At 46.0% G+C, this 13,655-nt stretch overlaps 3 protein-coding genes and 2 long non-coding RNA genes across 5 annotated transcripts in view; 3 read left to right on the top strand and 2 right to left on the bottom strand.

The window, feature by feature from the left end:
- Positions 1-6,031, top strand: part of wdr33 (WD repeat domain 33) — a 28,574-nt gene extending 22,543 nt beyond the window's left edge. Inside the window, exons 12-21 of the mRNA XM_051394395.1 lie at positions 864-958; positions 1,051-1,137; positions 1,421-1,560; positions 1,658-1,813; positions 3,208-4,017; positions 4,146-4,203; positions 4,453-4,762; positions 4,857-5,017; positions 5,300-5,479; positions 5,616-6,031. Coding sequence (XP_051250355.1) covers positions 864-958; positions 1,051-1,137; positions 1,421-1,560; positions 1,658-1,813; positions 3,208-4,017; positions 4,146-4,203; positions 4,453-4,762; positions 4,857-5,017; positions 5,300-5,479; positions 5,616-5,773 — 2,155 coding nt within the window. The 3' untranslated portion in view covers positions 5,774-6,031. The remainder of the gene's footprint in view (positions 1-863; positions 959-1,050; positions 1,138-1,420; positions 1,561-1,657; positions 1,814-3,207; positions 4,018-4,145; positions 4,204-4,452; positions 4,763-4,856; positions 5,018-5,299; positions 5,480-5,615) is intronic.
- On the bottom strand, positions 2,447-3,054 carry LOC127360152 (uncharacterized). Its single transcript, XR_007883308.1, has 4 exons — positions 2,961-3,054; positions 2,701-2,802; positions 2,581-2,660; positions 2,447-2,539 (listed from the first exon to the last, which is right to left on the bottom strand). It is a non-coding gene; the product is annotated as an uncharacterized LOC127360152 (long non-coding RNA).
- LOC127360148 (uncharacterized) lies at positions 2,565-3,199 on the top strand. Its single transcript, XR_007883299.1, has 3 exons — positions 2,565-2,788; positions 2,867-3,066; positions 3,108-3,199. It is a non-coding gene; the product is annotated as an uncharacterized LOC127360148 (long non-coding RNA).
- Positions 6,032-6,838: 807 nt separating the features above from the next.
- Positions 6,839-8,098, bottom strand: sft2d3 (SFT2 domain containing 3). The gene has a single exon (XM_051394406.1). The coding sequence runs from the start codon at positions 7,785-7,787 to the stop codon at positions 7,113-7,115; it is 675 nt and encodes a 224-aa protein (XP_051250366.1). The 5' UTR covers positions 7,788-8,098; the 3' UTR covers positions 6,839-7,112.
- A 1,444-nt stretch (positions 8,099-9,542) lies between these two features.
- On the top strand, positions 9,543-12,931 carry si:ch1073-184j22.2 (dual specificity protein phosphatase 18). Its single transcript, XM_051394407.1, has 2 exons — positions 9,543-9,976; positions 11,375-12,931. The coding sequence occupies exon 2, from the start codon at positions 11,384-11,386 to the stop codon at positions 12,017-12,019; it is 636 nt and encodes a 211-aa protein (XP_051250367.1). The 5' UTR covers positions 9,543-9,976; positions 11,375-11,383; the 3' UTR covers positions 12,020-12,931.
- Positions 12,932-13,655: the final 724 nt, after the last annotated feature.

Below are 13,655 nucleotides of genomic sequence, written 5' to 3'. Positions count from 1 at the left end.
GTTATACCTGCAGCGGCGCGAGCGGCTTTATACCTGCAGCGGGTTTTGCCAGCTGTTCGGTCCCGTTCTGTGCATCTAAACTGACTGTTGTGGATTACTGAGACTGAACGAGTCCGGACCGAGTCTGTTCCGGTCTGAGGAGATCCGGATACGTGAGGACAACAAACTGGAATCAGAATCTGTGGATGTTTGTCTGTAGCTAGCTGCTACACCTTCAAACACAGCCTCATTTGGCCATCCATGAAAAAGCTACTTAACCTCCCACTTTTCTATAGCAATACATACTTCCTACGGGCACTGCACTAGTTTGTTACAAATAACAAGCGAGCTGTCTTCTTCAGAAACTTTGTAAAAGTCCCACACAATCGACACCATATTGTCTGTTTTCAAACGTAAGCACGCTGTGCTGCATTCACAGTATAACGGAAATTCCCTGTTCCCACATTTGCTAGTCATTCTTTCGGCCTTGTTAAGTTCGTGTTTCTATTGTTTATGTGTAACCTGGAAAAATACTGTGGATATCAATTCAAGTCAGCAACTACCAAAATTATGACCGAGTTAACGAGTTATTTTCCGACATGAGGCGTATTCTTGAATTTTCCCAGTCAGAGTTTTTCTGATTATGCCAACGTCACTTGAACACAGCATTCACTGCGGGGCATTCAGGTCTCATAGTGTCTGCCGTGCTGACAAAATTATATATGTTATCGGGGCTATTCGTCATGATATCGGATTTATCGGAATGACGTAATAATTTCCTGTTATCGGCCCACTAACTATCGGCCCGATAATTATCGTGCACCTCTACGATAGATACACAATAAATACACAATTTACAAGTTTTCTCTGTTTGTATTTGTCAGTAAATTCTGGACGAGGAATCGGCCTGGTGATAAGATGAGGGACCGTTACAACCTGAACCTGCTTCCTGGGATGTCAGAGGACGGCATGGAGTACGGTGAGTCGCAGGAGGATCAAAAACACTCAAATGTTGGTGATTTTATTGGATCGCCACCGTTAATCACTTTCGTTTCTGTGCGGCTGTTTCAGATGACGTGGACCTGAACAACGTGGCCTCCATCCCCGGTATGGGGATCCCTGAGCAGCTGAAGGCCGCCATGGAGCAGGAACAGAGCAGTAAGTCTCATCCAGGAACATCCTGGAACATCCTGGAACCCTGCCTGCAAGATATTTTTAAGGGTCTGATCATTTTTCAACCCAATTTGATTGAAAACGACAGAAAGAAAACATCAGGGACTAAAGGAAAAATAATTTACAGACACAGAGACGCTGAGTCATGGCAGACAAACCAGATGAACCCGTTGACTGAAACCTTTCTGTGTGATTTGTCACAAATGTCTTCATGTTTGTAGGTCTTAAAAACTTTGAGGTGTAACTCAGGTGTAACTGTTGTCTCCAGGTAAAGAGGCAGCTCCTGAGGTGGAGATGTCTATCCCCGGTCTAGACTGGGGCATGGACGAAGTCATGGGTAAAGACACCAAGAAGGTCCCGCAGAAAAAAGTACCGTACGCCAAACCGATCCCAGCACAGTTCCAACAGGTAAACACCTGCCGCTGAGCACTGGTGGATATTTAGTGTTTTAATGACGTAAGGAGAAACTGTGTCACTGACTGTGAACTCCTTTGTTTCTCTACAGGCCTGGGCAGAGAATAAAGTACCTATGATGCCGCCCGGTGGAGAACTGTCCAAAGACCGGAAAGTGGAGCAGAAAGTGGACGGGAAAAAGAAAACTCAGGCAGAGATCGAGCAGGAGATGGCAGCTTTGCAGTACACCAATCCCATGCTGCTGGAGGTGGGCAGTTCAACTCCTCACTACTGACTCATCAGCACTGACCGTTACTGGTGTACACGGCTTTATAATACCATGTCTGTGATACGTTCGTCTTCAAATCCCACCGAGATTGTTTCAGAAGCATGTTATCTGCCATACATTGTCCACTTGTGTATTTTCTCCTTGAAAAGGAAAGAAAATGTGTTTCTCCACCTCAAATCTCCTTTGACCGGCCTCTGCCTGCAGCCACAGTGTAGATCCAGTGTGAAATTTGACCCGAAGTCTGCATGCAGTATTTTATTTTGAAAGTTGACTGGATTCCTTTGGTGTTTCTGTGTTGGACTTCCTGCCAGTGCTATCTGCTCTGTGCTGCTTGACACTTTAAAAATAGACCAGCCGCATATACTAGATACATACATACATTATACTGTGTGGAGCAGAGCAGAGAGTCCCTTCTGGGTCGAGCATTGTCTAGGACTGGTGGAATTTGGGGGTTACACTGATAGTTGTCTTACTTTCATGATCAATAACATTGATCTGAAGCTCAATTCTGTGGCTGTCCTGTAAATGGTCATAAATATCCCAACTTCTGATCAACCCCATTTCAGGGTTAAATTAGCAACTTCAGCTTAGTCCCGCCCACTTATGGTTTAAGAACCACCTAGACCTCTGTAAGTACCCACTGCCCCCCTTACAACCACCCAGACCTCTGTAAGTACCCACTGCCCCCCTTACAACCACCCAGACCTCTGTAGGTACCCACTGCCCCCCCTTACAACCACCCAGACCTCTGTAAGTACCCACTGCCCCCCTTACAACCACCCAGACCTCTGTAAGTACCCACTGCCCCCCTTACAACCACCCGGACCTCTATAAGTACCCACTGCCCCCCTTACAACCACCCAGACCTCTGTAAGTACCCACTGCCCCCCTTACAACCACCCAGACCTCTGTAGGTACCCACTGCCCCCCTTACAACCACCCAGACCTCTTTAGGTACCCACTGCCCCCTAACAACCGCCCAGACCTCTGTAGGTACCCACTGCCCCCTTACAACCACCCAGACCTCTTTAGGTACCCACTGCCCCCCTAACAACCGCCCAGACCTCTGTAGGTACCCACTGCCCCCCTAACAACCACCCAGACCTCTGTAGGTACCCACTGCCACCCTTACAACCACCCAGACCTCTGTAGGTACCCACTGCCCCCCTTACAACCACCCAGACCTCTGTAGGTACCCACTGCCCCCCTTACAACCACCCAGACCTCTGTAGGTACCCACTGCCCCCCCTTACAACCACCCAGACCTCTGTAGGTACCCACTGCCCCCCTTACAACCACCCAGTAAACCTTATAAAAGTGTCAGTTATGATCTAAAGTCAGTCTGACCTCTTTCTCGTTGGTTCTTGGTGCAGCAAATGAAGATGGATCGGATGAACCAGATGAACGCCGACGGGAACATGGGCCCCCCACAGGGACAAGGTCCTATGCCCCCCTTCCCTGGCCCAGGAGGCCCCGGAGGTCCTGGGGGGCCGATGCCTTCTGGCCAGCAAGGCTTCCCCCCAAGCATGCCTCCTCAGCAGATGCCCAACAACATGGGGCCTCCCATGGGCCCTGGAGGCATGCAGCCTCCATTCATGCCTCCTGGACAGATGGGGCCACCCTCTGGACCCCAGCCTCACCAGGGGCCCCCTCAGGGCATAATGGGACCACCAGACATGCAAGGACCACAAGGTATGCAGAGACATCCAGGTCCTCCCAGAAACATGGGTCCCCAAGGGCCTCATGGTATGGGACCCAGAGGAATGCAGGGGCCCCCTGGTGGGATGATGGGACCCCCTCCTCGAGGAATGGGTCCAAGGGATCCGCAGGGGCCTCCACCTCAGGGGGGCATGATGGGCCCTCAGGGTCCCATGCAGGGTGGGATGATGGGGCCCCCACCCAGGACACACGGCAACATGCCAAACAACTATGGGATGGGCAACATGCAGGGGCCCCCGGGAGGGATGCATGGGCCTCCAGGAAATATGCAGGGACCCCATGGAAACATGCAGGGCCCTCCTGGTAACATGCAAGGACCACATGGAAACATGCAGGGGCCCCCAGGAAACATGCAGGGACCCCATGGAAACATGCAGGGGCCCCCAGGAAACATGCAGGGCCCCCATGGAAAAATGCAGGGACCTCCAGCAAATATGCAGGGGCCCCCATTTATGCAGCACCAGGTGAGTTCATGTGTTTAGTCCCAGAGGATTCCTGTTGTATCATCAGGACTGGTTCAGGACCAGGTTCAGGCTGGTTTTAAAACTGCTGTGTGAAGGAGTACTAGATAAATCTGATTTGGTCTTTCCAGGGCCAGAACTCGGGGCCTATGATGCATGGGATGGGGCAGCAGGGGCCCAACAACAAAGGTAAGACCAGAGTCATATTTATTCCATGTGAGGCCCACAAACGCCTCCTTGAGCTTGAAGTGATTCATGTTAACCACTTCTAGGACTTTTGAAGGTAATCACCAGAAGTAAACAGCTGATTAGTGTAACAATTAAAATGTAAAGGTAGAACAGTTCAGAGTAGAACCACAACCAGGCTGTAAAGGTGGAACGAGATCCATCGGACTATAATCATTTAATTATTTTAATATTATGACGGTCGTCCTGCAGGAGACCCTCGGGGGCCGCCACCCAACCACCACATGGGCCCTCCTGACCGGCAGGGTCCTGGAGGACCAGACCAGGGCTCGGGTCCTTACTGGGGGGACAACCAGCAGGGTCGCCGTGGACCGCAGGACTTTGATGGAGGCCAGGAATTCCACAGCAGAGGCGAGGAGGGCTGGAGACCTGGACCTGGGTACCAGGGAGGAGGAGGTGGAGGCCACAGGGGGGGAGGACACCGAGGAGGAGGGAACGGGGGGAACTGGGGCCCCGAGGAGAGGTTCAGTGGAGGAGAGTTCAGAGGACGGAGAGACGACAGGTGAGACACCTTTTGAGGCTGAATGTGAAGTGGGGCAGAGCTAGAACTGAAACCTGCAGACTGTGAGGTCTGAACTGGACTCTGGGTGTTTCAGGTTCAGAGGAGGAGGCCCCGGCCGGCCCGGAGGTCGAGGTTACCCTGACGAGTACGGTGGCCAGGAGGAGGGCTTCGACGGCTCGGAGGAGATTGGTCGAGGCTGGGACAACGGAGGCAGAGGGAGGCCGCCTCGAGGGGGAGGTCCACCCAGAGGAGGAGGTGAGAGGAACCAGGACTGTCTGTCCAAACCAGTTTACTGTTAACAGTTGAGCAAACCTCGGTCAACTTCCTCCTTTTCCTTTATTAATTTTTGCTATAAATATAAAACACAGCTAGTTACAGCTGATAGTTAATGTTAGGAAACACTTCAGAGACCAGTTCCCACCATGAGCAAGACCTTGAGACAGCAAATAAACTTCATATTTTTATACTAATATAACAAAAAATAACTTTCTGCAGACTCTTATTGTGGCGGTGGTCTCCTTGTCTTCCTGTCTGTAGGTCATGATGGTTATCGAGACGGTCAGCAGATGCATGATGGGTCGTCTCCGGCCGGTCGCGAGCGCTCCTCCTCCCTGCAGGGGATGGACATGGCGTCTCTGCCCCCCCGCAAGCGTCCGTGGCAGGACGGCCCGGGAACCGGAGACCCCCGAGAGCGAGAGTCCCCGGGAGCTGACGGAGGTTAGAATCAGACTTATATAATCAATACACATATATTAGTATATAGTCATTGAATCAATCAATATGAAATCAATATCAGTCGATACAACCAGAATCAGAACTTTGTTACTCATGTGGTCTCATGTGGTCTCCGCAGGCCGCCCCCCTCAGAGAGAGGACGGGGGTTACGGTCCACCTAGTCGGGGCGGACGAGGCGGTTGGGGTCCCGGCGGAGGACCTGGACCAGGACCGGGCCCCAGGAGAGGAGGACCGGCACCCAGAGGACCACCGAGGGGGGGCGGCCGGGGCCGGTAGTCCTGAAGAAAAACAAAGAAAAAGTCCCATGATCCTCCTCTCCTCCGGTCGTCTCTTCCCTGCTGGTCCCTGATCGGGGCCTGAGACCAGGTCCAGATCCTGGGAACAGACTGTGATTGGTCGGTAACACCTGAGGATGATTTTACAGTAAAATACCGTCTTTTATTTCACAGTCAACACGTCGTCTGCAGAACCTTTTGTAAAAGATTTCTATGTTTGTGTTTTCACTGAGGTGGACAATAAAGATTCACAATTCAACTCAGTTTACATTCAATAATCAATAATGGGTTTGCATCAATGCCAGATAAACAACTTTATTTTAGGAAGAAATCAAATCAATAAATCCAGAACCCAGAGGTCAAAGGTCACAGATGATACTGGTTAGTAATTTATTTCCTGTGTTAAAGTCAGATACAAGTTATTGATCGGAGAAAATAAAGTTTATCAGGTTGAAACATCTTTGGTCCTCTGATCACAGCTGTCTGTCTGTCTGTCTGTCTGTCTGTCTGTGTGTGTGTCTGCCTGTCTGTGTCTGTCTGTCTGTCTGTGTGTCTGTCTGTCTGTGTCTGTGTGTCTGTCTGTGTGTGTCTGTCTGTCTGTGTCTGTGTGTGTCTGTCTGTGTCTGTCTGTCTGTGTCTGTCTGTCTGTCTGTCTGTCTGTCTGTGCCTGTCTGTGTGTGTCTGTCGTCTGTCTGTCTGTCTGTGCCTGTCTGTCTGTGTCTGTCTGTCTGTGTGTGTGTGTCTGTCTCTCTGTCTGTGTGTGTCTGTGTGTCTGCTGTCTGTGTGTGTCTGTCTGTCTGTCTGTCTGTCTGTCTCTCTCTCTGTCTGTCTGTGTCTCTGTGTGTCTGTGTGTGTCTGTCTGTCTGTCTCTGTCTCTCTGTCTGTCTCTGCCTGTGTGTCTGTCTGTCTCTGTCTGTCTGTCTGTGTGTCTGTCTGTCTCTCTCTGTCTGTCTGTCTGTCTGTGTGTCTGTCTGTCTGTCTGTGTGTCTGTCTGTCTGTGCCTGTCTGTCTGTCTGTGTCTCTGTCTGTCTGTCTGTCTGTCTGTCTCTCTCTCTGTCTGTCTCTCTGTGTGTCTGTGTGTGTAGAGGATGAAGTTATTGATCCCCAGTAGGCAGACTCTTGTATGTTCCTGTAGGTCAGGGTTCAGCTGACAGTCAGTATCTGTCAGCAGCCAATAATCAATAATCAGCAGGCTGGAATGTATCAACAGTGAATTAAAGTCTGGACCCGCTGCAGACTCCTCGGCGGCCCCTGGAGGCCCCCGGACCCTGTACTGGGACTCAGTCTGTAGAGCCCGCGCAGGGGCTGAGTGTGTCCGCTGTGTGACGCTCTGTCCCCGGTTAGATCGGCATGGTTTTCCCGGTCACGGTCCTTTTGATGGCGGACGCCGCCATCCCTCCCATGAACCGGATCCCGGCGCTCCCTCCGGGCAGCAGCGACACTACGGACCCGACGATGACCGCGACCTGCAGGGCGGCTCCCAGCGCGGTCAGCACGGTGCTGTGGAGGCTCAGCGCCGCGTACAGAGTCCCTCCGAGGGCGCACAGGTAGACGGCGGCTCCGGGGGAGGTGGGCAGGCCGGCGGCCAGTCTGCTGGGGCCGCGAAGCAGCGCCGCAGCAGCGATGGCGAACAGCGAACCGAGCGACCAGAGCAGCGCGAACTTGCGCGCGTAGATCAGCAGCAGCGGCGCGTAGAGCGCAGACAGGCCGAAGCACAGCGCGGAGAACGACGCGCACAGCGCGGAGCCCAGCAGCCGCTGCCGGCGGCTCAGCCCCGGCAGGCAGGGGTCCGGGTCCGCAGACCACGGCCAGGAGAAGCTGCTGCTTCCACCGGAGCTCTGTCCGGACGGACTCCCGGTCCACGGGCTCGACCAGCGCCCGAACCAGCTCCCAGAGACCGGCTCCGGGTCGTCCAGGTCCACCGCGGTGCTGGAGCCGGACTGGGAGATGGTGTTGGTGCCGCCGCCTTTGGACTGGGCCAGGTACTCCTGCAGCTGTCGGTTCAGCTCCGCCATGACGGAGGAAGCTAACGGCTAACTGCTAGCAGCTCTTCTTCTTCGCGCTCTCTGAACTTCCGGCTGTCCGCCACTGCCGCCAACAGGACCGAAGAAGAATCACATTCCCGGTTGTTCCTCTAAGCTGAAGGGATCAATAAAGTGTATCAGTTATTAAATGATTAGTAATCAATAACAAACAGTCACTGTTGCTGCTCACTGCTTCCGGCCACCGCGGTCGCCTTTACATGACGTGTACAGATTATTTTACGCTTTCTTACGTCACTTGATGAGGACGGAGGTCTGGCCAATCAGAGCGCCTGAATGCTGCGTGGGGCGTGTCATTCATTATTAATGTATATTATATATAATATATATTCATATACATAATAATAATAATATTTATATATTATTATTAAAAAAAAAATGTATATTATATAACACTATATTTATATAAATATTATTATTAATGAATATTATTATATAATATAAATTAATAATAATATATAAATATTATTATATATTAATATACATTAATAATAATATATAAGTATTATTATTAATGTGTTTTAATATATAATAATATATAAATATTATTAATGTATATTAATATATAATATATAAATATTATTAATGTATATTATTATATAATAATATATAAATATTATTAATGTATATTAATATATAACACTGTATAATATAAATATTATTATTAATGAATATTATTATATAATATAAATTAATAATAATATATAAATATTATTAATGTATATTAATATATAATAATATATACATATTATTAATGTATATTAATATATAATAATATATAAATATTATTAATGTCTATTAATATATAATAATATATAAATATTATTAATGTGTATTAATATATAATATACATTAATAATATTATAATATATTATTAATGTATATTATATAACACTATATAATATATAACACTATATAATAATATATAAATATTATTATTAATGTATATTAATATATAGTGTTATCTATAGAAATTAACACTGTACTGCTTTATTTTATTTTCTGTTGTTCTATAAATGATCTGTTAATAAATACTTAATATCATTCATTATAATATATAAATACAGATTTTGTTCTTACATAAACAACAACAGGTGAGTTCAAGGTCCAGAGAAATACTGAAGAAATATCTGCTGGTTTAATCTCATATTTGATATTTCAATAAAGCGTTGATATGATGATATTAAATATGTTACGGTGGACTCATCAAATCAGTAAATAGTGACTCTAAATGAGGCCGTAACAGATCATTACTGACCCCTCACCTTTAATAAATAATAAAACAATCCACAGAACCTGAAACAGTATTTTCTTTTTATTATAATATTTATCCTGTTATTAGATGTTCTACGTTCCTCCTCATTAACGTATTTGGACCTTTTCATAATGAACATTTTATTGTAAATTTGATGAGGAAACTTAATAAACTAAAAAACTATTTAAGCAAAGTAATGACATAATTACATTTATGAACAAGTAAATAAATAAATGATCTATATGGATCAGTGTGTCCCTGCTACCCCACAGTAATATTAATGAGGTGTTATTATTCATTAGCAATCAAACCCTCATTAACAAACGAGTGGAGAAATACAGAAATAATAAAATACACATAAATAAGATGTTTTCTATTTATGTGCATCTTTATTTATATTACTATATTAACCTGCATTTATTTAAGAATTTGGCTTTTATTTGTACATTTCTCTGTTTTTATTTCATTTATTTATTCAAGTGATTCATTAATATAATAACAACCTTAATCCTCCATATACAGTTTGAACCCAAAGTATACAACAACAACAACAACAACAACAACAACAATAATCTGTTGTTCAACATTTTTTACACATGAAATTTACTTTAAAGATTTTGAGTCATAATCTTTGTTATTGATAATCAATAACACAATCAGAGTGTGGACGGCTGTGCAGTCGTCAGGACCGTTGGTCTTATTTTGATAAAAGTCACGTGACTTCAGGAGCAGTTTTCAGCTGTTGGACTAAAATTAACCCTTCAGGTCATTGGCTGGCTGACGGACACACACACCCTTCTATGGTATCAGTGTGTGTGTGTGTGTGTGTGTGTGTGTGTGTGTTTGTGTGTGTGTTCATTCAGAGCAGTGATCAGAGGAAGAAACAACCAGACCGACCAGACAGCAGGTAACACACACACACACACACACACACACATTAACCTAACGTAGACCTGAGACAGAGGAACACTGTCCTCATACAGAGAATTAGAATACTTTAATAATCCCAGGGGGAAATTATTTAGAGAGGTCCAGGGTGTGGTTAGCCTAGCTTAGCACAAAGGCTGGAAGCAGGGGGAAACCGTTGTCCTCCATCAAAAGAGAAAGCATCCAGGCCTGGCTGTCGGCTGTCGATGCTGTCGATAATAATTATAAAGTTTACTTAAATATCTGAATGTGGACTTTACAGCTCGAACTATAACGGTCCAAAAAAACGTAATAAAAGAATATTATATATATATATAGTTATTATTATATAAATAAACGAGAATATTTCCTTTATGCCCTGTATCTACAGCACTGATTTATGCCCTGTATGTACAGCACTGATTTATGCCCTGTATCTACAGCACTGATTTATGCCCTGTATCTACAGCACTGATTTATGCCCTGTATCTACAGCACTGATTTATGCCCTGTATCTACAGTACTGATTTATGCCCTGTATCTACAGCACTGATTTATGCCCTGTATCTACAGCACTGTCCTCTGTAGGTATTATTGTCAAACAGACTTTATTAGCTATTTCTGAAAGACAGTTGGTGTCAAATTATTGGCCTTCACTAAAGTTAATGTTGATAATATGATTATTGTTACTATAATAGGAATCAAAAAGACATTACAGACCTCTGACCTGCATATAGGCATGTATAGTATATATATAGGTGAATGGTGCTAACTTGGCATTTGTGTCTGGCTATGTAAGTTATCCTATAAAGTTGACCTAAATCAGTGCAGAACTACATTTTGCAAGATAATCTTCACTAGTAAACTCCACTGTTACAATTTTTGAAGAAGTAAAAAGCTAATGTTAAATTATAAAGGAATTATAAAGGAACTATGACTATATCACATGACTATGTCACCACTTAAGTTTCATCTTGTAATTCAAATTTAATTCAAATCTACATGTTGTAAAGTTTGAGTTAGAACAGTTTACAGTAGAAACACAACAAGGCTGTAAAGGCAGAACAGTCTCAGCAACCTCTGTAGTCTCATTTAAACTCTCGTAGCAACCAATTTATTTAAGACACAAAAGCTTCAACATTCACACAGACATTATTTCAGACATATCTGACCATTGACTTTGTTAGCTAAAATGCTAACTCAGGTCCTGGTTTCAGTAGAGCAGGTTGTCTTTAAATCATTATTATACAGTGAAAACAACAGAGGACCCAGTTTGCGACCCTGTGGGACTCCATAAACAAAAGTTCAGTTTATATGAGGATGTAACAGACAGCGGAGAGGAACCAGAAGAGCTAACATGCTAACTTGTCCATTAACACCAACATGTGTTTCCTGACAGATTGGCTTCATGTCGGTCTCTCAGATCACTCCCAGCCTGTTCCTGAGCGGGGCCGATGGACCCCTCAACGCCGCACTGGTGTCACAGAAGGGCATCACCCTCATCGTCAATGCCACGATCAACCACGCCTGCCCCGCCTACCCGGGAGTTGAGTGCGTGCGGGTTCCAGTCTCCGACCTGCCCAGCGCCCGCCTTGGAGACCACTTCGACCGAGTGGCGGAGCGTATCCATGGCAATCGTGCTGGGGGCACACTGGTGCACTGTGCTGCCGGTATGAGCCGCTCACCGGCGTTGGTGATGGCGTACCTGATGCGTTACAGAGGGGTGACGCTCCGCCAGGCGCACCGCTGGGTCCAGGAGAGCCGACCCTACGTCAGGCTGAACGCCGGCTTCTGGGACCAGCTGCTGCAGTACGAGAGGAGGCTGTACGGCAAGAACACCGTCAGAGTGGCGGCCGTCGAAGAGGTGCTACCGCTGACACCGAGACTGACGAGGTCGGTGCTGCCACCGTCGCAGACGAGCTGGTTAACGCTGGTACCCAGGTCACCGCTGATGACACGGGCCTCAGGGATGTCACGATCACAGGTGATGACGCCAGCAAACAAACGAAGACGAGGAACCAAAACCAGCAGCGCCAAAGTCTGAGCAACTGCGGAGCAACACACACATCTGAACGTTCTCTGTCATAACCCTGCGCCTACATTACCCACAATCCAACTCAGCCACTCAGAGACACCACCCTGACCTCCACAGCCTCATGCTACGTTCCCTTTACCTCAGGATGAAGTCGGAAAAACAAGCTCCGGCCAGGTTAACGATTAGCCATTGCTAGCAATACCACCTGATAACGGCATCACACTGTAGCCATAGCAACATGTCCACAGACAGACGGGGGACAGTACGACTGGTTTAATGACAAACTAAAGACAGAAGTGCTAATAAACAGAATATTACTACAACTCTCACTTAGTTGACGCACAAAGCTGCCACCTTGGATCTTGAGGTTGCGGTTGGTGAGATGGAATTGAACTTTACCGTAAACCTCAGTGACCGACATCTAGTCTCTGTTGACCTGCAGGTTGACCTCTCACCTTGCTGTAGGATATACAGGTGTGTTCAGAAGTCTGAGGGCAGTGAAGTTTATTATTATAAGCTTCGATAAACTTTCTGTCTGTCAACCGCCAGTCTGTCCAAAATGGACGAAGCTATTGCAGCTTATTAGCTTATTACTGCTCTATGACTGGTTTGCGATCAGCGACAGTTTGCTAACGGCTAACCTCCACTATGTACTACGTTCCCAGTTGGTGGGTATGTTAGCCATTAGCTTGCCAGCTACAGTAGTTTACCAACTAGTCGTGATGACTACATCAAATTGTGAGATAAATGTATTGATCACTTTCTGGTGTGAGCGACCTGAAGAGCTTTTCATTAATCACAGAAAAATGTACTTTTGTTTTGTAACTTCAGTTTCTGGGTCCACGATCTCCCGATCATCTCCTGAAACCAGAGTTCAAATATTTGGGACCTTGTTGATTAAAACATCAGGGACTCAGTTTATCAAGTGTTTTGGATTTCTTTGCTCATCAGAGGAGGTCCTGAAGGAGTCAAAACCAGGTTCTGGTTTCATGAAGACTCTGATTCAGGCTTCAATCTTTAAAGGAAACAAACTTTCAGACTTTATTCAAGATTCAAGAGGTTTATTGTCATATGCACAGTAAGAAACACAGTGGTTTATAGGCACAATGAAAATCTTACTTTGACTCCCTGAGGCAACACACAAATAGAAGAGTAGAATTTAATTAAGAATATAAAACATTAAAACATAAAATATAACTCAAATATAACTTACAGCTTAAAGTGCAGAACATTGTACAGTAAACAAAGAAACCTGAGTAATAAGGGGCTCTGTGTGTGACATCACATCACAGTGGGAGTGATTGAGTGAGTGTGTGTGTGTGTGTGGGGGGGGGGGGGGGGGCTGGGGGCTGTACTGTTTAAGAGTCTGATGGCCTGGGGGTAGAAACTGTTAGTCTTTTTGTCCTTCCTTTTTAGAGTTGATCTGTGTAGTTCTTCAGATTCTACACAGAGTTTCTTTGACCTGATAATGAGACTAAATGTTTCTACCACATGTAAAGACTAATGTTAGCTGACTCAGTCCCGGGGGGCCAGGAGCCAAACCCGACAAGAGCTAACAGCCCCTTTAATTATTTTATTTCACCCCATTTTATCTGCATTATATTAGTGTTGTTTGTTATTTTATTTTCATTATTTTTCCCTCCCG

The sequence above is a fragment of the Dicentrarchus labrax genome, unplaced genomic scaffold (genome assembly GCF_905237075.1).
Source record: "Dicentrarchus labrax unplaced genomic scaffold, dlabrax2021, whole genome shotgun sequence".
Lineage (NCBI taxonomy): Eukaryota > Metazoa > Chordata > Actinopteri > Moronidae > Dicentrarchus > Dicentrarchus labrax.
Note: the sequence above shows the minus strand (reverse complement) of the source record. Positions and strands in the feature narration are given on the sequence as shown.